The sequence below is a fragment of the Pezoporus flaviventris genome, unplaced genomic scaffold (genome assembly GCF_033815535.1).
Source record: "Pezoporus flaviventris isolate CSIRO_AGI_PZ_B2104156 unplaced genomic scaffold, CSIRO_AGI_Pfla_v1 ptg000070l, whole genome shotgun sequence".
NCBI lineage: Eukaryota > Metazoa > Chordata > Aves > Psittaciformes > Psittacidae > Pezoporus > Pezoporus flaviventris.
This window is the reverse complement of record NW_026892618.1, coordinates 7,543,369-7,571,300: the sequence shown is the minus strand read 5'-3', so window position 1 is coordinate 7,571,300 and position 27,932 is coordinate 7,543,369. Positions and strand designations below refer to the sequence as shown.

The following is a 27,932-nucleotide window of genomic DNA, read 5'->3' as shown; positions in this document are numbered from 1 at the left end:
AGGAAACAAGTATGCACGTAGCTTTGCCATAAGGGCTGTGAAAACAAGTTCTATGTAGCACAGATTTAATTTCCAAAACCCTTCCAGCTGCAGCAGAAAGTCTGTTTCACTTCCAAAGCATTCATTGAATGGCTTGAAAGTGAAATGCAGTACCTGTGGACTGTCCTCCCATGGAAGCCAGTGGGAAGGGCTGCACACAGATACACTGTTCTTCATTGAAGAACAGTGTAAGTATACACACTTCTCTGAATCAATGTCTCATCACTGCAAGACTTATGTTTAAGTGAAAATGCACAAAGGCCTACAGCACTGTCTTCTTCCCTTCCTTATCCTCCTCAAAAGATCACAAGCCACAGGGAATATTTTCGCAGCTACGTAACAGCAGACAGCAGCCTTCACAAAAGCAAAAAGCCTGGGTGCAGCCAAAGCAGGCAGAGTATTATGAAAACACTGTAAAATGGTGATGCTATGAAAGCATAACCCACTCCAAGTGTAAGCCATTACAAGTGCCTAAGAAAGGGAAGAATGCTGGAATGAAAGAATGAACATAGTACAAAAGCAGTGGCTCCCAGCAGGTATAAAATTATGTTAACTACTCTGCAAATTCAAAATCTTTGTAGCTAAAAGACTTTAAAACAAACCAAACCTACAAACTAAGCACTCATCTAAAGTCATGCTCGACGTAAACAACCGCAGCTTTATTCACCTAGAGAAGCACCACTGTTGCCAAGAGAACGTTCCTCACCACTGAGCACCAGTTTTAGATTTCTTCAGCCAAAGATCAGCTAACAAGAGAACAAGTAGCCTGGTAAGGGAACAATCTATGTCCAGCCTGAGACAGCCAAAACGTAATTTCAGTGACTATTTTAAGACTTGCTCAAGCTGAGCCTGTATTTTCATAACTAGGAAATCAAGGATCAAGAAGGCAGTATCAGTCACATGCTTCTGTTTTATGCAAAGATTCTTCTTATCATAAAGGCAGGACTAAAATAACAGAAATAGAACTAGACACTAGGGCACTACTTGCATCTCTTCCTCACTTTCTCCTTTCATAAAGTAAAGGCAGCTACTTATGTGCTTCTGCTCCATTGACTTGATAATGACTACATTTTTGCAGAGATTAATTCTTTTGTCTGACAAATCTCACTTTAAGAAAAAACACTCTGAACAACTGAAGGCAGCTCAAGTAGTTTATGACAAGCTCTGCAGTAATGTTTCAGTATTTATGACTGTTATACATCTGTTTATATTAAGATGAAACTGCCAAGCTCACCCCAGTCTGCCTGAAATAGATTTAGTACTGAACAAAACTGAAGCCTACTAAGGATTGTCCTGCTTAAGAAATTTTAAAAGGTATATAACTTATGTTTTCCTCACCTTATTAAACTTTATTGTCAGAACAACCATATTCTTAATTTTCCAAGGGAAGGCATTAGAATACCACTGTGTCCACCTCCACATCTTTCCCAGCCTACAGGATTGTCAGGCTCAGTGCAGCCAATCAAGTCACACAGCAACTCTTGTATAGAATCATAGAATAATTAGGGTTGGAAAGGACCTTAAGATCATTTAGTTCCAGCCCCCCTGCCGTGGGCAGGGACACCTTATGCTAAATCATATCACCCAAGACCTCATCCAACCTGGTCTTGAACACTGCCACAGATGGAGCATTCACAACCTCCCTGGGCAACCCATTCCAGTGCCTCACCACCCTAACAGGAAAGAATTTCCTCCTTAGATCCAATCTAAACTTCCCCTGTTTAAGTTTTAACCCCTTACCCCTTGTCCTGTCACTACAGTCTCTAATGAAGAGTCTCTCCCCAGCATCCCTATAGGCCCCCTTCAGATACTGGAAGGCTGCTATGAGGTCTCCACGCAGCCTTCTCTTCTCCAGGCTGAACAACCCCAACTTCCTCAGCCTGTCTTCATACGGGAGGTGCTCCAGTCCCCTGATCGTCCTCACGGCCCTTCTCTGGACTTGTTACAACAGTTCCATGTCCTCCTTATGCTGAGGACACCAGAACTACACACAATACTCCAGGTGAGGTCTCACGAGAGCAGAGTAGAGGGGCAGGATCAACTCCTTCGACCTGCTGGTCACGCTCCTTTTGATGCAGCCCAGGATACGGTTGGATTTCTGGGCTGCGAGCACACACTGCCAGCCCATGTTCATTTTCTCATCAACCAACACCCCCAAGTCCTTCTCCACAGGGCTGCTCTGAATCTCTTCTCTGCCCAACCTGTAGCTGTGCCTGGGATTGCTCCAACCCAGGTGTAGGACCTTGCACTTGGCATGGTTAAACTTCATAAGGCTGGCATCAGCCCACCTCACAAGCATGTCAAGGTCCCTCTGGATGGCATTCCTTCCCTCCAGAGTATCAACTGAACCACACAGCTTGGTGTCATCGGCAAACTTGCTGAGGGCACACTCAATCCCACTGTCCATGTCAGCGATGAAGATGTTAAACAAGACCAGTCCCAACACAGATCCCTGAGGGACACCACTCATTACTGGTCTCCAGCTGGACATTGAGCCATTGACCACAACTCTTTGCATGTGGCCATCCAGCCAGTTCTTTATCCACTGAGTGGTCCATCCATCAAATTGATGCCTCTCCACTTTAGAGACAAGGATGTTGTGTGGGACAGTGTCAAACACTTTACACAAGTCCAGGTAGATGACATCAACTGCTCTACCCCTGTCCATCAGTTCTGTAGCCCCACCATAGAAAGACACCAAATTGGTCAGGCAGGATTTCCCCTTAATGAAGCCATGCTGGCTGTCACCAAGCACCTTGTTGATTTTCATGGGCCTTAGCATGCCTTCCAGGAGAATCTGCTCCAAGATTTTGCCAGGCACAGAGGTGAGACTGACTGGTCTGCAATTCCCTGGGTCATCCATTTTCCCCTTCTTGAAAAGGGGGGGTTATATTTCCCTTTTTCCAGTCATCAGGAACTTCACCTGACTGCCATGATTAAATCAATGTCCTTTCAGAACTGCTGTGTAAGTGCTGCAATGGCAGGTTGCACTGCATAAGCTTGTAGCAGATACAACTATGTGTATGTACTCAAGGGAGTCAGAAGCATTCTTTTTCCTGAAGCAAGCCTGCAGCTTTCAACTCACACCTCAAAAGGTTTCTAATTCATTGCAAAACCAATCCCTTATGCATCACTAAACCTTCCCCTCCCAAGGCAAAGGCAACAGGGTACAAGGGCCATTCCTCACCTTTCCAGGAGCTGGAAACTCAATTATGCCCTAAGCTCCCCTACTTCCCATTTCCTGAGGGGTAACATGGAAAAAGTGTGTCTCCAGAGAATCTCTGTATAATTTTTCATTATTAAGACTGTGCAAGAACAGGCAAACTAGAGGAGACAAGGACAGCAAGTACCTGTCTACATGCAGTTACAGTGTGGCTTCAGCCCAAAGGGGTTTTACATGAAGTGTTATTCAGTAAATGTTGGGTAAAGATTGCATAGCTAAGAACAGAAAGATGTTTTAAGAAAAATATACTATCTAAGGTTTGGAGAACAGAAACTGCAAGACAGGAGCGTGAGAAATGGTAGACTAGAGAATGAAGGACACAACAAGATAGCTGAATACACACACCCGTATTCAACAGCTGGAAGCTGACTGATAACACTTGCAAGGCACCCAAGTTTTCAGGAGGGACATCAGAAAACCACACACATTTTTAAAGTGCCTTACTCCTTAACACAGAGGATTTTACTAGTTGCAAACAAGAAAAAGTGGAGAGGCTAGTAAAACATTGTCATTATCTGGAGCAGAAGCTTGAATAGAGTGGCAGTTACTAAGCCTACTTTGTCTTTCTGAGCAGAGGAGTCTCAAAGCTTTATTCCACTGCCTAGAAAACAGACAGGGAAAAAACAACATCCCAGCAACACGCTCCAAAGCCCCCGAACTCCTGCCACAAGATGGTAACAGAAAAACCCAACCACTAACACCATTTGAGCCAGAAAAGCAGAGAGGGCAGCACAGGGTATTAGGTCTGATATGTAAATTCTCTGCAGAAGTTGTTTTGGCTTGAAGCAGATGAACCCAGCCTAGCCATATCCCTGCACATTTATCAACATTTATGGTTTCAGACAAGATTCATCAACACACACTATACAGGCAGCTCTTATTTTCACACATAAATGCTGAAGCAGCAAGATTAAAATAATTAACCATTTTAAAAGTAAATGTGAAAAACATACTAAACCCAGACCATTTTGTAGTTGTCACTTTTATTTGTGAGGAACGTCACCCATGCTGCACAGTTTCAAATAGATCTTACAAAGGAAAGCACAAGCTTCTCCTCCCCCTGTCCTGCAGCAATCAGGACTGGCACAGAAAAAAGAAAAACCTCATCACACCTGGGAGGTTCAGCACCAGCATCCAATAAAAAAAAAAAGCTTTTCTTTCAATTTCAGTTTTTTGGTTGGGTTTTTTTAATTCCCCTTTTCAGTTTGGTACCAAAAGAATAATTGAAGAATTCAATACTAGCAAAACAGTGAAATTTAAAACAAAACCACCAAAACCCAGGGTTGCTACTGAAACTGGGGAGGGTGCTCTGGCTGGATCTTGCTCTCTTGTCCTTCCTTCATGCATCTCTTGCAGGCGTTCCCTGGGTCTCAGCTGCTGGTACGTGTTTAAGTTCCAATGGGTCAAATCTTTGCTTTTGTCATCACTGGTGACAATTTATTGCTTTGTGTGTTTCTTTGGTGTAACTTTTGAGTTGTATTTTAGGACACCTGTTGAAGAGCCAAATTGAAAACAACAGTGCAGTTTAAGTTTCATTTTCCTGATGAACAGATGGGATGTCAGGTGGAGAAGGAATTATCACAGAAAAAAAGGATAAGCATGACTAGAATATCCTGTCTGTAAGCTGAGAGTACAGTATCTTCCTAAAACAAAAACACTACTAACTAATCAGCAGATGCTGTTGCTGTATGGACCGGACAGATCTTCCTTGTACTTTGTGACAATTACAGAGGCAGAGGAAAGAAAGGAGAGAAAAGCAGCAACTGTTTTTGGTTTGCCTATACAGCATTCTCAGAAGTTATCACAAATATCTAATCATACATAAAGGGATGTAGCCAGAGGCCACATCCTACAAGTATACACCATGCTGCTTCAGCTGGAGAACAGGAACCATCTATATTTCTTACCTGAGGAATGGTAAAGGTGCCTGGGGAGCCGGACTTTAATCAGCACCACTCTGCTCGGTCACTGGACCAGGTTTTTCAGCAGGTGTTTCAGTTACCTTTGTCTGAGACACAATAAACCTTTATTATAGACACAGACTGACCTCCTGATGCTTCCTCTGTTCAGTGGTAGCATAACCCTGGTTTGAAAATAATCAAGGAAGATAAATCCTCTGAAAATATTAAGTATTACAAAGCAGCTTCTGTCAGGGGACTACCTCAAGTAGGTACAGAATGAGAAAGTCACTTGTCATTAAGGCAAAATCTGTGTTATCAAACAGTTCCCTTAACTAATCTGGTTCAAGCTGTTCAGGAAATGGATCCAGACCTGTCAAATCTATCTTACACTACATACAGACTGAAGGCTTGAGGGAGCTGTAAAAAACAACTGTTTCTCTCCACTTCAAAAACATTTATTACAGTCTGACTTAAATTAAGAGCTATCCAGAAGCAATCCCTATCCCACTGCTGGCTCTATTTAAGGTAAGCTACTCATTCTCCAAGAAGATCACAAGGAACAGGCCAGATACCTTTAGTTACCAACACTTTAGACTTGACCAGACTCCTTTAGCACACCAGCTCCCACAGGACAGGTCTTGAGCACTCGCCCCATTGAAACCTCAGTCTCTACCACAGTTGTGCCAGGAGTGTATTTACCTCTTTCCCATCCTGAGCTGGAGCATTGGGTGGACGAGGTCGACGCCTGTAGTTGTATGGGCGTCTATATCCACGACGAAGTGGCTGCTGACTCATAGCATTGGCTTCATGATGGTTCTCTTTGTTCTCAGCCTCTCCAGCCACTGGGGCAGGGCGTGGACGCGGGGGCCCTCTGAACAGGGGGGGAGAAATAGGCGTCATGAGAGAAGCCCAAAAAGGTTAAACTATCCTGATTTTAGCCTGGAAAAAACCTGTCTAACCAAGTACTATCTTTAACAGTTTTGAATGATAGCAAAACAATCCTTTGGAGTTTGGCTGGCATAGAGTTGGAAGGGAAACACAAGCTATCTGGGTGTTTCTTCACTGTTGACACTATATCAGCATATTCTGTCTATCCTACAATAAAGATGTAGTTCACCCACTTGAGTTGCTGGCTAGGAGAAGAAACAAGCCAGTAGTGGCCACACAGACTGATTCTGCTAAATTAGCCTTGACATACCAATACAGCAGCCCAGCCCTATTCATGGTGCAATCCCCAAGAATCTCCAGTTCTTCCTGTAAACTATTCCTAGATCTCTGCTCTTTGCCTTAAGTTGCTTCTCTTGATCACGTAAGGAAGTGTAGCATGTATTTCAGTCAGGTGAAAGAACATTTAATCCCATTTCCCAGTATATACAAGCTACGTCCATAAACTGTTAAAACACAGCCAAGAATGACAACAAAGTCACTGCTACTGTCTAGTTTCCACTACCTGTCTTAGCTAATCCACAGCTACCTAGTCGCAAAAGCCAGTTTAGCTTTTCCAAGGAAATGGAATGTAAAAGCAATAGTATTACTGGATTTAATGCATGTAAATGCAAGCAACGCTTACCTATTAACTCAAACAGAAGCCTTCCGCTCATATAGTATCGTATTTCTTATAGGAAAAAGAATGCATCAGAAATGCATAAATTCCCATTAGCCACAGGCAAATTATCTCTCTTGTGATTCACTCACAACATGCAAAAACTCAAATGCCTCACTGTGCTTGGTATCGTGCTATTCCTGACTGCCTAATGCTAATAAAGCTTTTGAGGAATCAAATTTATTCACCTCAGATGCCTACAAGCAGCAGCATGAGTATTACCCCACTTCCCACAGTCCTAGATAAGGACAACTTCAATATAAATGTTCACACAGAAAAGCTCAGAGTAGAGGTGGAAGGCTTGTAGCTCTAGACCCACCATCAAGAAGGATAGATCCATCATGCATGGAACAGATAGTCATTACCATCAGGGATAATCTTGCTATTCCTATGAAATTCAGCTTGTTGCTCCTGTTGCACTGTTATTTACCTCTTGCTTTTTGTTTTCAAACAGAAGTACATATGGAAAAATCGTTTCAGTTCATCTCTGTAAATTCAGTGTTGGAACTTAACCTCTTAAGCTAACTGATGGAAAAACAAGTACAAGATGAAGAGGAGCAAGTGACTGAATGGCAGACTAATACAAACCAGCTCCTTAACAGCAGTATCATAGATTAGTTTGAGTTCAAAGGCACCTTCAAAGCTCATCTAGTCCAACTCCCCTGCAATGAACAGGGATACCTTCAATGGGACCACATTGCTTAGTCACACCCAACCTGACCTTGAATGTTACCACCTCTCTGGGCAACCCAGTGTTTCACTACCCTCATTGCAAAAAAATATTTTCCTTAAATCTAGTCTAAGTCTACCCCCTTTTATTATAAAACCATCTCCCCTTGTGTTTTACCACTACAGGTCGTACCACACAAATGTACCCCCACCTTTCTTATAAGCCACTTTTAAGTACTGAAAGGCAACAATAAGGCCTCTCTGTAGGCTTCTCTTCTCCAGGCTGAATTATTACAACTCTCTCAGCCTGTCCTCATAAGGAGGGGCACTCCATCCATCTGCTCACTTTTGTGAGCCATGTCTTTCCTGTAATAAGGACTCCGTAACCGTACACGGTGCTCCAGACAAGGTCTCACCACTGTGGAAGAGAGGGGCACAATCACTTCCCTCAACCTGATGGCCACGCTTCTTTTGATGTGGCCCAGGATAAATTTGGTGTTCTGGGCTGCAAGTGCACATTGCTGGGTCATACCTAGCTTTTCATCCATCAGCACTCCAAAGTTCTTTGTAGGAGGGCGGCTTTCAATCTGTTCATCCCCTAGCCTGTACTGATACCAGGGGCTGTCTCCAATCAGCAGCAGGATCTTGTACTTGACCTTGTCAAACCTCATGAGGTTCACATGGGCCCAATATTTGAGCTTGTCCAAATCCCTCTGGGTGGCATGCCATCCCTCAGGCATGTCAGCTGCACCACTCAGCTTGGTGTCATCTGCAAACTTACTGAGGGTGCATCAATCCCACTGTCCATGTCATTGATGAAGATACTAAATAGCTCTGGTACCAGTACTGACATCACTCAATCTCTATCTGGACATTGTGTTGTTGACCACTATCCTCTGGATGTGACCATCCAACCAATTCCTCATCCACTGCAGAGTCCACCCAACAAACCCATAGATCTCCCAGAGATAAGGATGTTGTGGGGTCCTGTTACAATGTTTCATGAACACTAGTGAAAGTAATCTAATGTTTTTTCTGACTTGTTTTATCATGGAGAATGAGTGACAAGTCACAAGAAAGTGAATGATCTTTTTCACTTACAGGAATTCAGTTAAAAAAAATAAATTAAAAAACCCAAACAACAAAACCCAAAGCCACCACCCAAAACAAAAACCCAACCCACAAAAAAAAAACAAAAAAAACCCACACAAAACACACCAACACAAAAACAGACAAACAAAACCACCAAGAAGAAAATTCACAAATGAGGCAACATCTCAAAAAGCTATGACAGTCAGAGGTTGACTATTTCACACTGATATCACTGGTATTTTTAACTGCACAGAACTCCTTAGCTGTGGAATTGTTCCCTCAGTGTAGAGGCTGGAATCTAGAGTAGTCATGTCAGAACTAAGGCTGGAAAACGAAGAAAACAATCCTACACTGGCCAGTATAAGGTACGACTAACAGATGGCTTAGCAACTCCCTTTGTATTTCCCACTGGTAAATATCAGTGTTCATGTGAACTCCAAGAGATCTTAACTAAGAACGGTCTACTGGGTCTTTAAGTGCCCATTTATGCCAGTTCTGTGGATCCCCAGGGAAAAATACGGACAAGGAAACCTACTTCCCAAATAGCCTCCAAATCTCCAATTAATTTCTATGCTGGAGATTTCTGAAGCCAGATGGAGTTTATATTCTTTACAATGGCATCCTTCTCTGGTATTTGACCAGTCTCTCCCAAGCTCATGCAAGTTTTTAATCAGCCCCAACATCCCATGGCAAAAATCTCCCACTATCTGCTGCATGGACCTAACAACCCAAGTCATCAAAACTCAAACATGAGTCAGAGGCAGAACAGAGCCTGGGCTGCATCCACAGAGGTATTAGCAGCAGAGGGAGATGCAAACATACCACTCTAATGAGCACTTATCAGGCCACACCTTGGGGAGTACTGTGTCCAGTGCTGGTCTCCACAACTCAAAGAGTGGGCAGACAGACTGGATGTATTCCAAAGGAGGGACAAGATGATGATCAAAGCGCTAGACAAACTGGCCTATGAGAAAAGGCTGAGGAAGTTGGGTCTTTTCTCCTTGGAGAAAAGGCATCTTGGGGGAACTCATCACAGGATTTCAGTACTTAAAGGTAGCTACAAAGAGGACAGAATCTCTCTTCACAAGAAAATACTGAGAAAACAAGGGGCAACACATACAAGTTGGCAACAAGGTAACTATAACTTTACCATATAATCTAATGGCCCGCAAGCCATTATAGAGAGAACACAACTTCAGTACCTAAAATGGTTGGCTATCCTCTGTAGCTACAAGCAGCACCAGTGCATAAAACCAAGCTTGCATGACACATAGGGTGCCATCAAGCTGGATGCACACAAGCTGTAGTCCAGTGCTGAACTGCAAACTACTGTCTGCAGTCCTCAGGAGCAGTTATAAAGCACACCTTGACCCTGCAGGTGGTGGGCGTAGCTGTCCCAGGCCAAGTGGGATTTGGATGCATTACTTGTCCAAGAAAGCATAAGAGTTCAGCTGGGCAGGCATGGACCTGCAACTCACTTCCCAATGGAGCAATATATTGAAAAAGTAACAGGATACAAGGAATTCTTCACCCATTCTTGACCTCTTCCTGACCACGAGCACTATATAAGCACTTTAACCAAAGTCTACTTGTTTCCTTATTCCAGTAGCTCCCCTTTCTCCTGGTAATTAAAACCTTCTTACTGTCCCCAAGATTTGCATAGACAGTAACAACAGGGAACACAGCTTCCTGCTCTTAATGAAGCCTGTATGAATCACAAAGCATCCAAGGAATGATGAGCAAAGGAAACCATACAAACCTGCGATAGCGGGGACGAAAGGTAGGATTCCTATGGACTTGCTGATGAAGTTGTCCTCCTTCTGTGACCCCATCCTTGATTTCTCCCTCACCGCCCTATAACCAAAAGAAAACATAAGACAGTCAACAATGAAGCATTATCTTACTTCATGGACAGTATATTAACCATTAAGCCCAGAGATATGAATCTGAACACAAAACCAGTTTTGGTGCAGAAGCATCAATAGATCAAGTAAAAAGAAGCAGCTGATACCCAAATGGCTTAAATTTGGACAAGGATAAGAGTAGGATAAATAAATATTCACAGGAACTTCTACCAACTAAGTAGGTAGTAATAACAGGCAGCACCTGACAGAAGTTGAAAAGTACTTGAGACATTCAGAACCTGAAACAAAAGTCACACTTCTAAGCTTAGAACAGCACTATACTACTTCTATCTACTTTAGAATACCAATCTGTCCTGTTTCTATCAACACCCTTTGTATTAAATAACTTTATAATTTAATAGACCTGTGATGGATGGTTAGAAATGTCACAAACAGCAAGACGAGAAATAGCACCACCAGTACTGTATGTGACAACCATGATTCAGATGTGTCAGGATTTGTCTTTTGTGAAGCAAGAAACTAATGCTGCTCCTGCTCTCACTCTTAGTCATGTGAGGACTATCAAAGCACAGAAACAGGAAAAGAGAACAGCAAGATATAAAGGGAAGAGAGCACACAAAACGGAAACAATCCTGAATGTGTTCCAGCATAGTTGTCATTTCTCCAGAATTTCTGAGCAAGCACAAGACAGTGCTCAGTTCTAGCTCTGCAATGCCAGAAATACAGAACCAAAGACCTAGTAGGTCTCCTCTGAGGGACAACGTGCCAGAAGCTAGTAAAGCAGCAACCAACCTAATTGCAGGGAGGGGCACACAGTGTTTTTTTACCAGCCAAAGCCCTCCTGTAGCACTTGACACTCAGCATCACATGCAGAGCTCTTTAAAAGGCAGTATTGGGCTGTGCTATTAAAAACATGCAGAAGTTCAAGTCCACTCCTCCCTACAAAGGGCCACATTGGAATCTCAGATAAAAAGGACTGCCTCTAGACCTGGTGAAGCATTACTCAAAACCAAAGCAAACTTTTTTCTATTAACCTTGAACCAAATGTTGCTATGTCAATATTTTAAATTGGTTTGGCTTAAACAATCAGTTGAAAACAGAACAGTAAAGCAACTGGACTGCTTTGCCTGTAAGTCCTGACAATTTTCCACATCTTCTATAGTAGCACAAAAAAAAAAAAAAATCACTTGACACATTACATTACACTGTCAATTGACCTAGGTCTATTGTTCAGAAGTGAATTACAGCTCCAGGATAAAACTATGCTGTCGGAAGTCACCAGAATGGATGCAGAACAGAACCTGAGCATTGAGGTCTTATGCTTACTATCAGTAAACATTAGATTTATTTATTAGGAAAGCTACATCTGTACTCCTAAAAGCATCACACATCACACCTAGCACACACATAATCCCATTCACTCAATCTCCTTCACAGGAACCTTCCAACTCAGTGAAATGCCTTCTAACAAAGCAACCCTAAAAAGGTTGGAGAACACCTAAAAAGGTACAAAATTTTATTGCTGTCCCCCAAATACAAGTTTCTTTAAGTATAAACTGTTTAATTAAAGCACAATGAGCTTTTTACCCATCTGCTTCCCAAATATCTTTATCAGTCTAGTTTTGTGTAAAACTATTAATCTTTTTGGGTCTCCTCTCTACAAGAAACAGCATCAGCCTATAAAACAGCTTTTAAACTATTTAGCTTATTTTCTGACTCACTGGTATAAAGGCTTATTCTATTAGTCATACACACAACATGTACACAACAGTACTATTAGTTCTCAAGGTTATTCCATGATTCATTCTCTGTTCTAACATTCTGACTACAACTCCACACAATGTCTATGTTGTTAGTGAAGAGCACAGCCTCTTTTCTGTAGTGGATACAATTAAGAAGTTTCTGATACAAACAAGTACTTTACTCTGAACAGAACTTCCCAAGCAATCCAGAAGTAGTTCCCACTAAAGCCAATTGAATACCTCGGATTCCCCAGGGTTCTCTTCATTCTTGAGAAAAAAAAAAAATCACACAGTATGGTCAAAAATCAGACTCAGTAACTTACAAAGTACAGGCACATGTGAACTAGCATGGCAAACAAAGGACAGCATCATTAGTTTACCTAAAACCATGCCAGTTAAGGAAGATCACTACTGCTACCACCAATGATAATAATGATAAAGGAAATAACAAGGGAAGAGAATACAACACCTCAGCACCAGCCGACCGATAACTCGCCCCCCAAGCCCGACCAAGCTCTGACTGATACCTCCTCCAACCCTGCAGCCTCCCAGCCCTTCCGGCTAACTCCCAGTTACATCCTGGGCATGACGTGCTGTGGTATGGAATACCTCTTTGGTCAGTTTGGGTCAGGTGTCCTGTCTCTGCTTCCTCCTGGCTTCCCCTCCTCCCTGGCAGAGCATGAGGCTCACAAAGTCCTTGGCCAAACCAAAACATCCTTGTTATCAGCTCTGTTCCCGAGCTGAAAGTCAAAACACTGCACTACACCAGCTACCAAGAAGGAGAAAAATGACTGCTACTGCTGAACCCAGGACAGGAAGGAAGGAGAAACCAACTCTTACTGCGTTATACAAGGCTGGACTGGATTTGCCAGCTGACATCAATTGAAAGTTCTTGAAATCTAGAAGGCCACCATGTCAAAAAGTCATCTCAGTAAGTTCAGCTTTTTTTTGTGTTAGTAAACACAGGATTAATGATGTGGGCAGCTGAGCTCTAGGAACACCTTTCACCTCTGCAGCCCAGAAGATCTTTAAGCATAGCAGGCTTGGGTACGTGGAAACCTTTTCCTCAGATATGCAGCAAGAGCTGCCTATAGCTAACTTAACATCCTTTCAAACACAGCCCAAGAATGCCATACCATCAGCAACTCAAACTTCTCTCAGAAGTATCCAGCAGGACAGTTAGCCAGAAAAACCTCCTCAAGCAGAGGGGCACAACATTTAATGCATGTACTAATGCAACCATACAGAACAGTGTACACATACTGCTATGGCTCACAGACATTGCTACCTCGCTTCTCCCTAGCTACAGTGGTGTAGCTAGTTTGAAGAAAAAATAAAAGGCTTTATCTTTACACTGAACTGCTGTAGGCAGAGGTCTATGAAGGGATGATACATAGAGGTTTCAACTAGTTGGTCAAACTACTACCACATTATGCAAAAGTGACAAGCTTTTAAAAAATCCCATTTTCCAAGTAGCCCTTTTCAAGTTATGGTTATACTTTTCCTTGCTGGAGGTAAAGGGCATGGTGAAGCACTTCTGTGTCTTACTCCTTTGCTTTTATTCATCAACACAGATACTTTTGACACCCAAAGGAATGCTTCTAGCACATTTTACAACCAAACGCCAAGGAAAGGCCTACAGGACACTCAAAAGTAGAAAATATCAGTATCAGCATCAACAAAGGAGGAACCCAGATTACCACCACAGAAAACTCACAACTTTGTTGAGCATTAACTGTTTACTACATAGCAGCGCAGAACCTGTAGTTCCCTCTCATGAGGGGACTGCAAGACTACTGAGGAGGTGGGATGACCACCACTGCAGAAATTAGACTTACACTTCGAGGTGGTCCACGGCGTCGGCCAAAATAGCCACGGCGATAGCGGCGCCGGTCTGCAGCATAGCGGCTGCCTTCCACAGGGACTCCATCTGGACCAGTGACATTAGCTGCCTCTGCACCCTGAAAGGCCAAAAGAAAATCAATCAAGATGGTATGAGATAAGAACAACCAGTTACAGGGAGAAGATGAAAGTTCCAAGCATCAGAGATTCCTTCCTTCCACATCAGGCAAAAGCAAGTTTGTTATTCTCAACCCATAACCAAGAGTTACCAGAATTAAGACCTTATCAGGCAGCCTGAGTTAAGAGGAAAAATAAAGAACTTAAAAGCAAACAAGGAAAACAAAAGGAAAACCAACCACAAAAAAAAACAATAAAAATTGGAAACTCAAAAAGCATTTGAGAAAGTAGAAACACAAAAACTTTTAAGGTTCTTACAGTTATTAAGCTACCAGACACCAAGACAAACTCTTCAGGGCAATATATTCCTTAGTTAATGTTTACTGGTCAGGCTGCAAGCTTCAAATGTTCTATGAAATAAAAATTACAGGTTCTAGAAGGCCTAGGATGTAGTAAAGGATTTTTGATACGTACCTAAAAATATTTCTTAATGAAGACTTTAAATACAGATCTTCCACAGAAAAGCCATATGAATGCCACCCACCCCAGGGATTAATGTATTAAGACAAAAAAAAAAACACCACAAAACATCAGATACACAGAACCGTAACTGTGCAACTCTTTACTACAGTGATGTTACCTCTGCTGGACTACAGCACAAAGTCCCCATTATCTCTTACCTTCTCTCCTTCAACCACATCAAATTCTACAGTCTCTCCATCTCCAACACTACGCAGGTATTTCCGTGGGTTGTTTTTCTTTATCGCCGTCTTTAAAGAAAAGATAGAGAAAAATGTACTATTTCATCTTATCCTACACATTCGTAGCCCTCTAAATGAGGGAAGGGCAGTATTCTTTTGCGACAGTCACAACTCTATGCATCAGATTAGTCACCCCACCACGGTATTTTAAACATGTAAGTGCTACTGATCTTCTTACATAAGCTTTACTACACACAGATTTAATGAGAAACATGAAACTTATGAAATTATTAGATACAGTCTGCTAGTTGTGTATTATCAAAGATGATCAGAGGGCTGGAGCACCTCTTCTATGAAGACATCCTGAGAGAGTTGGGTCTGTTCAGCCTGGGGAAGACAAGGCTCATGAGACAGACCTTAGAGCAGCTCTCAGTACTTAAAGAGGCCTACAAGAAATCCGGAGAGAGGCTTTTTGCAAAGGTATATAGGCACAGGACAAGGGGAAATGGCTTTAAACTGACAGAGGATAGATTTAGATTAGATCTTCGGAAGTTCCTCCCTGAGATGGTGGTGAGCCACTGACACAGGTTGCCCAGAGAAGCTGTGGCTACCCCATCCCTGGCAGTTCTCAAGGCCAGGTTGGACAGGGCTTAGAGCAACCTGGTCTAGTGGAAGGTGTCCCTGCCCATGGCAGGGATTTAGAACTGGATGAGCTTTAAGGTCCCTTCCAACCTAAACCAGTCTGTGAGTCTGAGAGATGTCTCCTTTATTCCACAGGCTTTCTGATATGTAGTCAAGGTTTACTCTTTTCTCAACATATAAAGTTAACAAACTGGCTGTTGCCCCAAGATCCCCTCTGTCAACCCCACTAAAGATCCAGGTCAGCACATATTTTTGTATGAACAGTGTTACACTCAGTGTCTGATCTCCAACAAGCTGTACTAAGGCAGCTCCAGCAGCAAGTGTGCCCCATGCCTTCATTATCACTAGGAAACCGCTACACAATCTACAGAAGACTTAAGAGCAGGAGCATTTTTGTAGAAGATGGCATTAACTACAAGGTATCAGGGCAACTCATAGTAACTAGAGTAGAATTACTATAACTCTAGTGTAACATAAATAAGTGTTTTACTACCTAAGTACTGCAAGGTAAAAAAAGAAAAAACTTGCCCAAAATTAGGCAAGTCCCTGAAGAACACAGGGATAGTACAACACAGAGTCACCAAGACAGAAACCCCAAAATAATCCAAAACCAGTGTTGCCAATAGTAAAATGGCTGAAAACCTCCTCAGAGTCCCAGGAACACTCAAGCCTCCTGAAGTAATTTTCAGTCTGTCAACTACAGATGCTTTTCACTCTGGGGAGTATTTCCAGGATTCCACAGAAGGCAGTTAGAAGGGCAAGCCTACTGTCTGTTAGATAAGGGTACACAAACTGGAAGAGGCCAGGGGAGAAGAAACCCAAACAAAAAATGAACTACACACACATGTAAGCTAATCCAGCAGCCTGCTTTTTACTAAAGTTCTCTTAAAGCAAGCTGGTCTTTAATAACCTAAGTATCCTTTGTTAGCATAAAGGAGGCAAGTGCAGATCTAGTACCTAGAAGCACATGACATCTCCTCTGTTTTAAGAAACTGGATGCAGAGCAGAAACAGAAGAGAACTGTCACATCTGTTTGCAGTTCAACAAAAACAGGCAAAATGAAGACCAGCCTAATTGTTGCCTGTGCATGGCAACTGTATTCATGAAGTCAACAACAGCCCAAAAATATTTCCCACTGAAGGAAAAAAAAGTTCTAATCAGTTTGGAGTTGAGCTTGACCAGTTTAGGAAAAGTATTCTCATTGTTGCTGAATAGTCCCCTTTGCCCAACAGGCCAGCATGCTCTTCCAGCCCTACATCCAGCCATGCCTTTCCCTGTATCCCACAGGGTCTCTAAAAGGCTTAAGGCAGAATGCAAGAATATACATATTATTGCTATCAAAGCGAGAATAACCCATGAGATTGTTGGTTTCGGATGGGGGTGAGGGTGTGCTGATACAGGAAGAGAATGAGCTGCTCAAGTGAGTTCTTTTCAGAACTACTTTAGCAAGCAGAGACTCCCACAATCAGCTGAGACAGCTCCGTCTGCTTTCCACTGACCTATCAGTGTAACTGCCCCATGTCTAAAAATCAGCTGGAACTGATGGCTTTTCCATAACTGCTGTATACTAACAGTGATTATCTTCACTGCAGAGTAAGGGTTCTGTTCTTTCACTACCACTTGTACTGAGAAACTGGCTCAAACCCTTAAGACTTGTGCTCTGCATATGACAGATGTCAACAACTTGTATTTTAGAACTCCTTCGCCTTCCAAGTGCAGAGGAAAAAACGACTATCAGGTTATTCAATAGAGGGTGTACTTCAGACTAATGAAGCTCCTCAAACATCCTCCAAGAAGGTAACGGAAGATGAATTCAATAGGATTCCACATGCTCCATTCCAAGTTTATGGACAGAAACTTCAGAAATTCAGGTTTGCAACTGACTAACCTGCCAGCCAGAGACAGAGACTGCCACACAGCAGGCTGCAGTTTATTTCATAAAGGCGAACAAGAACAATTTTGAGTAAATCCTAGAGTTCAGAACAGAAACTATACAGCTTTACTACTTACTACTTCAGCTGCAGGTAAACACTGCTGAAATAAGCCTCTAATAAGCCAAAGCTCTAAGCCTGATGAGAAGACTTTTACTCTGTATGTCCAGAAGGGAGAGAGCTCTATTCTCCCTGTTACTGTTTCCTGCAGGCTCCTAGTTCTTTGATTCAAAAAACAGATGTTTTGTGTTAGCACAGACAGACCTCAACAATTAAGACAAAGCCTTTCCTTTCCCAAGGGAACACTGATGAACAGCCATGAAAGTCTTCAGAGCTAGTTCAGTATTTTGCTTAGGAAAGTTCTTTCCATATCCTCCTACCGCCCCATCATGTGCACATCCAGCATTGCCACAGCAATAGCCAACATTTGTTACACCAGTTACTGTTCATGACAAATACTATCCAGTGAATTCTGTGCAGAAGAAAACATTATTCCTCCTCACTGCTTGTTGATTCAAACTATGCCTAATTAAGTTGGACTTCTCTGGCTACTGACACTTTTAATAGTGTTAAACTGTAAGAACCTCCTCTCCCTTAGATACACGTCACCCCACCAGGTGAATTGATCCCTACTGCTCAGAACACCTCTGAAAGAATGCCCTGCACAGCACCTTGCACAAACCAACTGGACAAGGGTGCAAGCAGGACAGAGAAAGTGAAGAACTGCCCTTCCCCAAAACACTGCTTGGGTCCTCTTGCAAGACAAAGGGTTAATTCAAAGCAATCCATGCATGCCCTAAAGAGAAAAGCATTTTAATCTGTACTAGGTTTATAAATAGCATCCAATAGCCAAACACTGAGCGTTAACCCCCCATTCCAATCATGAGATCAGCCTGTTTTCTACCACTGTGGATGTGTGCAGGGGAGGCAGGGAGGAGGCTGGATCCATTCAACTAGGTCAGCCTTATTCTGAAGGGATTAGGCACGTAATCCAGCCCCTCCTGGGAAGGGTGCAGGGAGGAGGGGCAAAACCAGCACTAACCCTGGCAAGGGAGCTCAAAGCAGCAGGACCTTTGGTGAGGGAGGTAAATCCATGGCATAAGAAAACAGCCACAATCAGGAGCTCTGGCTGTGAGCACATTCACATAAAGAAACAGCTCGAGACTGAAGAGCTGAGGAAAATCCCATTGCAGCCAACCCAGGCCAGAGCTGGAAGCATCTACTTTGCCATACACAGCCCACCAAGAGAGTTAATCAGATGCAGGCTTGCACGTAATGTGGTATTTCCAAAATGTCAAGCCAGTTTTGCTCAGCACTCACTACAAGAGGATTTCATCCACAGGAGATGGGGAAACAAGTCATCATCCCTCCTTTCCCCACACAGACCAGTTTACATTTAGGTGGCTAATTTCCACCGCTGAAGGAGAAAACATAACAGGTAGTACTAGCCTGCTGCTGACCTTCACTGTTCAGGTCTCTGCAGGCAGCCTTCCCAAGCAGAATAACATCGATCCATGTTGCCTCTATCATCATCACAACAGCCATTTTCCAGGATTATCTTTTCACAGGTCTGAAGGAGACCTCATTTGCCTTCAAGTTAGTTTCATAGTGCTGCCTATCCAGAACATGTTTCTGTTACTAGAACTTTCCTCAACCTCCTCTTGACATGCTCCTATCAGGGCACAGATGCAGCAGCAGTACTGCCATGCACACAGCCATCAAAGAAGTAGAGAGCCCACTAGACCTCAGAGCATGCATTGAGAGTTCTTGATCTCAAGTCCACCAACTGAACCAGGAATATGTAATTGCACATACTTGCCAATACCATCTTTTCTCATTAAGGCACTAGACTTACCCCCTTCCAGCTTCATCTGGTTTTGGATAATATATATATTATATACTACACAGTACCTGACCAAGAGAAAGCTATCACAGGCTACTTAGTCATGATCCCACAGGAACTAAACTAACTCTCAGTGCTATATGCATCAAACATATCCTCATGCTTTGTGACCAACTATGAGTGCAAGTTTCCTAGTTACATCTGATGGAAATACTGCCACATACACCTAAAAAGAAAGCTCATTCTTTTAATGATCACGTGGGTCTGCATATATTTCATATGGGACAAAGTCTCAGATGCAAAACTAGATCTAAGCCAACTAGCCAGTTTACATCAGCAGAGAAACAGCATTCTCTGTCTTTTCACTAGTCACCTGCAAGCTGACAGTATAAACATAGAACAGCCTACTGACAGCTCAAGAGAAGTTAACCAACGACAAGCTGCTGGGCAACCTCCCTCTAAATTGACACACTTTGGCACACAGCCTTCCTCCTCCTCTTCCTAAGAGCAGCTGCCTTGTGCAGCAACAGCTGACGGCAACTCAGGCTGGTCAAGAGCCAGACTAGATCACTTTCTTTCCAATACCACAGAGGGCAGACAACAGACCTGCAAACTAAGGGTAGGAAGAAACAGAAGACAGGGAACATGAGGAAGCGGAGAGTGAGCAATGGGACAGAGACAAATAACAAAGTACTTACAAAACAGAAGTCACTTCCCCAGGGGAGGGACAACCAAACAAACCCACACCAAAACAAAAACCCTCCAAAACCCAAACCAAACCCTCTAGTGTTCAAATCAGAGCAGACAAAAAGCATGAAGAATTATAATACCTACTCCTTCAATTGTAACTCCAGAGAGAAGAAAACAAACCCTAATATTTCTCCCTGAAAACTTCAAAATGCATGTTAAGCAAGGTTGGGCAGCTGTTACAGGAAGTTGCCTGAAAAACCTATCACAGCACACATCTGAGTACAATTACTGCTGTCTTACCTGATGAACAAACACATCTTCTTTGGTATCATTTCTGTGAACAGAAAGTGAGAAGTTGTAAGAGTTTAGACTGAGAGACTTAAATAGAAATCCTGACTCCACAAGTGAAGCCCTCCTTCCCCCACCCTGTAGTGCATCTCCTGGATGCCATACGTTCTGTAAAGGCTATGATACCAAGACCCTGCTCTGATTTTTCAGGGTCATATGCTTGACAGCAGAAAAGACTCCCCAGCCTTCAGAAGGGTGAAGGGACAGGGAGGTTCTCTGTAATCTTTTGGCAAGCACTCAGTATTTTGTTTTGACACTGGATGGAATTAATGACTGGACTGCTCGCCTTTAACTATATTCCACACTCCCCCCAAAAAAAAAACTTCCACAGGGGCTGCAACCTGAGCTGTTATCCCAGAGGTCAAGCAAGACTATCAACAGGACTGGCCACAGCTGTCAACAGAGCTCTCCTTTCAGTGAAACTCAAAGCAACCATGCACAAGAGATGTCAGAAGAGTCTGTTGAAAGGAGACCCAGACATGAATGCGAGGTTGTCAAGATTAGGCCAGCCAGTTCAAGCTTCCACGTGTAAAACATGAAGGTAGGTCTAAGACCTCAATTATGTGTTCCCATGCAACAGAAAGACCCCACCACTTGTTCTCTCAACTCCTTCTCTGCAGAGGGCACAAGAGGGTTAAAGAGTTTTTGAAAATAATGCACAATCTAAAACTTGTTGCAGTGGACTGAACTAACAGCAGACTTCAGTTTAGGAAGAAAGATAATAAATTATTACATCATATCCAGCTGAAGACTCTCACATCAACTGCTACAAGACTTAAGAGTACTTTGCCATTCAAGCTTTTCTTTAAGCTTACATAACACTGGAGAGTAGTCTCCAGAGACTGGCATTAATACTGTACCAGAACTGGCTTCAAATCCATGAAACGGGCTCTTCTGCCCTCTTCTACACTGTCCAACTCACCAAAACCTACCTGCTGTGTAAGTTGGTTCAAGGACTTGTAGGATAAAATAACTCGCCAGGTATATCTTTTGCAAGACAAGCATTCCCCATACAGTAGCTTCATTTTTCATAAAGCACACAAGATATTTTAAAGCTTCTCAAACCCCCAGATTCCAGCTTTAAAAGCCAGAGTTTCCTCCAATAACTTGGAAGTATGGGCCTTGTGCACCTAAGGTTGGAGTGCGGTCAGTATCACTAACAGCTATTTATTGATGCCATTCAGAGTTTCATTTGTGATCAGAGAAGGATAAAAAAGACAATTTCTGTGAACCCAGGCATGGAACATCTTCAGTTAGATGGTATCAGAGAATCTCAATGTGTATTTACACTAGGTATTTTGACCAATCAGTCAACACTTGAATTTTTATCTGAAAAGTATTTCCCTCATTCTACAACTTATCTTGCACCTTTAAAAAAAAGACAGGCAGTCATGAAAAGCATATAGTCATTAAAGGTGTAGTACAATTAATCATGAGAAACAAGTAACAGACCAAATCTGTAATGGGTTCGACTCTTTGTTTTCTCCTCAGACACACAAACTTTGATGGGGAAGGGGGAGGTGGCTCCCGAGACAGAACTGGTTGAATGCCTGGCCAAACCTGGTTATCAACAGCATAAACTTGTAGTCAGGTCTTTGGGTCTCTGCTACAATTATTAAAAGTATGGCATATTACCTGTACCATTACTCTTAGTACAGTACAAATATGACTATCATAATCTAAACATACCTGTTGATAAAGCCATATCCATTTCTGACATTGAACCACTTGACTGTGCCAAGAACTTTGGTGGCTGGAAAGAAAAAGAGAAGTTACTCTAAAATATAAGAAAGTACAAGAATGTTACAAAAATACCTTTATCTATGCTCCTGAAGTCAAAACCAGACCTAGCCTGTTACCTTAACACTCAAAGTCTACCTTTATCTCCCACTTCAGTTTATACTAACACGGGATTGTTTTAATATGCTGCTCTTCAGCCAAGAGTTTACCACACAGCATCTAGAATGAAGTCCAGCTCCACTTTCAGAATTGGGCATCCATCCCCTCTTTTTTCCATGTCTTATGCCAGAGATGTGCACTGATGCTGAAAATCATCAGTTCTCTTTAGCTTAGTAACTAGACATTAAACAGGAAGTTCTTTAAAAGTCCTCTCTTTCACTCAATTACTTTTTCTTTCTTCCTTGGAAACCAGAACTGGCCAACATCACTCTAACTAAACAAGACCCCACAAGAAGTTTCTGGGGTTTATTTTCGTTTGTGGTGTTTTGGGGGCGCTTTGTGTGTGTGTGTTTTTTTAACATTCCTACTTCTAGAGATCTTCTGTGATTTAGCAGTTACAAACTGACAACTTTATGTTCTAAGGCTTCTAGGATCAAGACAAGCTCTTGTCTCAACACCAAAACAGCATCTTGCTTAGAAACCAGACTGCAGTGTCTTATAGGATCTGGCAAAACCTGTTCCTCCAACATATGGGAGCATGTGGGAGGAACTCAACAGTGATGGAGGTGGTTTAAACTCTCCTTCCCTCTCAGCAACTGGGTGGGGACTACGAACTTGTACTTTTCAAATCTGTAGGAAAGGGAGAATTCTGGGTCCTAGACTTAATAGATGTTATTTGTTATTTATCACACAGCATGACCACAGCTAAGTAATTTACATAGTACTTATTTGAAAAGGGTCTAGTCACCTACAGATGACCTCTTGTCTTGTTAAAAAAACCTCAAACACCTACAAATAGGTACCATCATCTGCTCTTACACCTGCATTATTCCCTACACATCCACTAGGAGATGACACAGCTAGACAAGACCTTTGGTCTCATGCACACTTGGCATTCATATGTAGCCCTCTGACAGACAAGAAAAGCAACCTCTTCCTCCTTCCCCAAATACAGAACTAAAGCAGGAATGTTTGATGATAGCAGTCCATTGTAAGACTGTTGCTGTTATTGAAGCTAGTAACAGGTCATTACTCATTGCACTTTTAGAAGTGAAGGTTTTGATGTTCAATACTTTTTAGTAGAAAAAGTTTGCATTTAGAATCAGCAAAACCATGTTAAGACTGAAACAGTTACTAAAGGGCTCTACCTAACATAGCACCCATTCCCAAGACTCCTTGTTCAAAGAGATTCACTGCCTAGCACTGATTTTTCACACAAGTCTTGGGCATCAACAGATATAGTTGTGCTTTCAGGTTTAGTTTAGTAGGGACATCACTACATACACTTATTGCTACCACACAGGCACTGGCTACATGCAAGAGCTCATGCACTAAACTCAACAGTGGAAGAAGGGCTGGGGGGAAGGCCCAGAAACAGGTGCCAATGGCACATGCAGGTTTTAGCCTGCTTTAAGAAACAAGGCTAATACCACTGATTCCCCCACCACCATCCTTTCCCTCCCCCACAAAATAGCTATTGAATCTGTTGGCTTATTTCAATCAGATTAGGAAGAGGGCGAGAAGCCTAGGAAGCCTGACAAAAACCCTCAGAGGAGCAAGAAAGCTGGCAGAAAGGAAAATAAAACTCACACTATGTGGCCAGATGGCTGCTGCTAAGTGGATGTCCATGCACACAGCTTCAACGCAACACTGCTCCTTTTGCAGTCTGGCAGAGATTGGGGGAGTCTCCAATAGATTCCCTAAAACAGTGTTCTGGAGAGATACCATTCCCTACTCACACCAGTTTTACTCTCCCTCAAGCATCACCTTAAGGGGGAAAAAGAACCTCAGACACAATATCATGACACCAAACATCCACGTGGCCGTGGTGCAGCCACTGTTAACACTGTTAAACCCGAGCTGTCATATCAGGGAGATGAGGCAAGGAAGAGGGCAAGCCCAGAGGAAGCCATAACCAGTTTTACACACAACTCAGAGAAGGTAGTTGATGTCATCGCTCCTATCCCACCAGCAAGTGAAAGTCCACATATTTCTACAAAATGTAGTACTTTGATGCTATCAGAGGAAACAACCTATCCATGACAAAATAGCCTTTTCACTAGTTTTAACAGAGAAAGCCAAAGCTTCCTGTGACCAAGAGAGGAGAAAGTTGACTAGCCTTTATCTTTATTCCTCAGTCAGACATTTAGATGCCCTGGGCAAGCATTAGAGCTTGTGTCTAATCGAATCTTTGTAATTATATTTACTTAAGTCTCTTCTTACAAGACCATTAACACGGACATTTGAGGCAGACCTGAATATAAGTTCATTTTTAATTAGCATTATCAATGATCATTTTCCTTAGAGCTCCTGATAGAAAGTTTGCCTAGCAATAATGCCAGTGTGCAAAGGCAACACCGTGGCAGTTTTCTTTTCGCTGCCAGACCAGGAAAGGCATTTGTGCCTCCACTTACCCCCAGCCCCAAGCAACAGCAACAGGTGAACAAGATAAAAACATTACCAAGAGTGACACAAGCCATGTTAAGGCTAGAAGCAGACAGACACACTAACAGATATGACGGGATGCGCCTTGACTGATTACCAACAAATCTGGTAACAGAGCAGGGAAAAACACAAACTGTACCTCCAATTTCTCTTTTACCTGAATTCCTCCTACCTGAGCTGCAGAGAAATCCTTTACCTGGCTCCTCTGTCTGCTGCAGTAAGACCTCAGCCTTTCCTTTCAGAAGGGAAGATGCTGTCTTTCCTTATGAAGCTTGGGACTCTGCACTAGTAGTCAGCCCCAACTTTGCTCTTACTAACGTCTTACACAGTTATCAACACTAAATCCCTATTTCCACTGCAGATTGCAGTTCCTTTCAACAAGTTGATCCTGTTTAATCACAATGGAGAAAAATCACCGCATTAGCTATGCACTAGGCTTGAGCACAGAGATGGCAACCTGACATTACGGCTTACCCTTGACTGATAAAGTAAAAACTGACAGAAAAACAGAAAAAGAAAAAAACACCAACACCAAAAACTAAACCTCGAAGCGTTACTAGTTACAAAGACTCTTTGACACACACAGAAGTTGTGCAAAGCCCGAAGGGGGGGGGGGGGGGGGGGGCGTCACACAGGGCTTGCCAGGAGCCCCTTCCACGGGAGATGCCTCAGCAGGACACGGAGCCGGCAGCAGGCATCGGGGAGCCCATCAGCATGACTGCACTTCACTCGCTATCCTCTCCCGGCACCGGAGCACCGGCGGGGAGACGGACCCCGGCTCTTCTCCGGGGCCGGGCGCGCCGCCGCCGCTGCACACAGGTGCTGCCGCCCAACTCGGAGTTGGCGTCCCGGACAGGCGCCGCTCGGCCCCCCCCCGGCTGGGAGGGAAGAGGAGGAGGCACGGCCGCCTCCCCCGAGCGCTGCCTGACTCACAGCCGCGGGGGGAGCCGGCGGGGGGAAGCCGGGCTGGGCCCCGGGCGGCGGCCATGTGCCGTGGCGTGTGTACCCCCGCTCCTGCCGCAGGTGCCCCGGGAAGTTGGGAGCAGGGCCCGCCACTCACCCAGCACTTTCTTCTCCGTCTCGGCCGCGGCAGTTGCGGGCGTAGCAGCGGCGGCAGCAGCAACAGCGCCGGTGGCCGCCTCACCAACAGCCGCGCCCGGCGCGGCGGTGCTGACGGGGCTCTTGGGCTTGACGTCCGGGGCGGCGGGCGACGGCGGCGCAGGGGCTCCGGCCGGGGGAGCGGCGGCGGCTGCGGTCGTGGTGGTGGCCGTGACGGGTGCCGTGCTGGCGGTGCTGGTCTCCGCCGCCTCGCTCATGGTGGCTGACAGGCGGGCGGTGTGTGGCGGGCGGGTGCGCGGCGGGCGGGTCGGCGTCCCTCGGGCCCGCGCTGGGTCTTACTGCCCCCAAAATGGCCCCGCCGAAGTTTTAACACAGTCAGCGGGGGCTGGCGCCGGCACTCGCGCCGCCTCATTAGCATTTAAAGGGACCGCGCCGACAGCTAGCGGGACGTGGGGCATAGGGAGGTGCTTCTCCGTGGCGGCACGGCACGGCACGGCACGGCACGGCACGGCACGGCACGGCACGGCACGGCACGGCACGGCACGGCACGGCGATAGGTGGGTGAGTGTCTATGCAGGTATATACTTGGCCGCCTGTGTGCACAAGAGTGTGCGGACGTGCGTGGGGCCAGAGTGGAACCGAGCTCCGCGCCTGCCCTCCCGCCCGTGGGCACACACCAGCGTGCCCCTGCCGCCGTGCGCACAGGGGGCTCGGAGGGGCTGAGCTGTCGGTCGGGCCCGCACACGCGTGGAGCGGCGGGGCGGGGTGGGGTGGAGGTGTTGGTGCCCGGGGGCGCGCAGCCGGGTGGGGTGGGTGCAGGAGTGAGCGTCCCGTGGGGGACAGACGCGTGCTGGTGAGCGGGGATGCATTGGTAGCGTCACTGCTGCGCAGGGCAGTGATCATCCGCCTGTACCGGACACGGGTGAGGCCGCACCTCAAATCCTGTGTTCAGTTCTGGGCCCCTCACTACAAGAGAGACATTGAGGTGCTGGAGTGGGTCCAGAGAAGGGCAACGGATCTGGTGAAGGGCCTGGAGCACAGATGTGGTGGGGAACGCCTGAGGAACAGGGGGGGTGTGTGTGTGTGTGTGTGTGTGTGTGTTTAGTCTGGAGAAGAGAGGGCTCTGGGGGGACCTTATCACTCTCTACAACTGCCTGAAAGGAGGATGGAGGCAGGAGATGGAGGGTCTCTGCTCCCAAGCAACAAACAATATGACAAGAGAAAACAGCCTCAAGCTGCACCAGGGGAGGTTCAGACTGGATATTAGGAAAAATTTCTTCACTGAGAGGTGCTCAGGCATTGGAACAGGCTGCTCAGGGCAGTGGTGGAGTCACTGTCTCTGGAAGTGTTCACAAACTGTGCAAGATGAGGCCCTCAGAGGTATGGTTTAGTGGTGCTCTTTCAGTCCTGGGGTAACAGTTCCACTTGATCTTACAGATCTTTTCCAGCCTCGTTGATATTTATGATTCTTTGTCACCTTTTCCACGTTCACACTTTCTCTCCTATAGCACCCTCCAGTTTGTATCCTCCCCCCCCAACACCTGATTTTCACTCCTGCCATACTACTGCTGCCTCATTTCCTTGACACTGCCAATCACATCTCCCTCACCTGCCTCCCTAACTCTTCTTGCGTTTTCCTGTCCTTTCCCCAGTGTTCGTACAGCCTCTCTGAGTGTTCTTTTTGGCAGTTTCTGTGCCCTTTTGCAGTCTGCACACTAACACCCATCTTTCTTCCACACTACCACCACATCACTTTTCCTAATTGCCTCTGCCTTGCATACATGTTTCCATACGAGGTGGATGCCTGAACTGAAGCTTCATGCACCCAATCTTCTCTACTTCCTCAAAGTTTTGCTTTGCTTCTCTGTATACCTGAGCACTCCAGGAGCATGATCCTTTTGTTTTTCACTTTGTACCCCCTCCTAATCTCATCGTCTTGATAATTCCTCAATAGCTCTCACAACAAGAATAAAGGTCTTTGGAGGGCATTTCTTGCTGAACATTGCTCAGGTAGCAATGCCAGCATCAGCTCCAAAGTGGCCCCAGATGAAGTGTTCAATGGGAAAGCACACCTTAGGGTATGGTTTAAACTGCATAAGGTCTTACCTGCTGGAGCTCCTCAGGAACCTTGAACCTGGGGTTGATAACTCATAGCATCACAGAATGGTTTGGGTTTGAAGAAACCTTAAGGATCATCTAGTCCCAAACCCCCTGCCACAGGTTGGAACTAGAACATGTTGCTCAATATCAGAGCCAAAAGAAAAAGATGCTACAAAGCTGT

At 44.4% G+C, this 27,932-nt stretch overlaps 1 protein-coding gene across 1 annotated transcript; it reads right to left on the bottom strand.

The window, feature by feature from the left end:
• Positions 1 to 4,228: 4,228 nt before the first annotated feature.
• On the bottom strand, positions 4,229 to 25,934 carry YBX3 (Y-box binding protein 3). Its single transcript, XM_061472309.1, has 9 exons — positions 25,653 to 25,934; positions 21,938 to 22,001; positions 20,201 to 20,234; positions 14,774 to 14,863; positions 13,973 to 14,095; positions 10,287 to 10,381; positions 5,863 to 6,034; positions 5,170 to 5,270; positions 4,229 to 4,752 (listed from the first exon to the last, which is right to left on the bottom strand). Exons 1-8 carry the CDS (start codon positions 25,906 to 25,908, stop codon positions 5,205 to 5,207), a joined length of 900 nt encoding a protein of 299 aa, XP_061328293.1. The 5' UTR covers positions 25,909 to 25,934; the 3' UTR covers positions 4,229 to 4,752; positions 5,170 to 5,204.
• Between the last annotated feature and the right edge of the window lie 1,998 nt (positions 25,935 to 27,932).

What these genes read in the sequence shown, in the direction of transcription:
- YBX3 (XM_061472309.1), bottom strand. Translation starts at nt 25,908, where the DNA reads ATGAGCGAGGCGGCGGAGACCAGCACCGCCAGCACGGCACCCGTCACG. An exon ending in GGATATGGCTTTATCAACAG is followed by an intron (nt 20,235 to 21,937) that starts GTATGTTTAGAT and finishes TTCTGTTCACAG; the next exon opens with AAATGATACCAAAGAAGATG. An exon ending in TTTCGTCCCCGCTATCGCAG is followed by an intron (nt 6,035 to 10,286) that starts GTTTGTATGGTT and finishes CCCCCTGTTCAG; the next exon opens with AGGGCCCCCGCGTCCACGCC.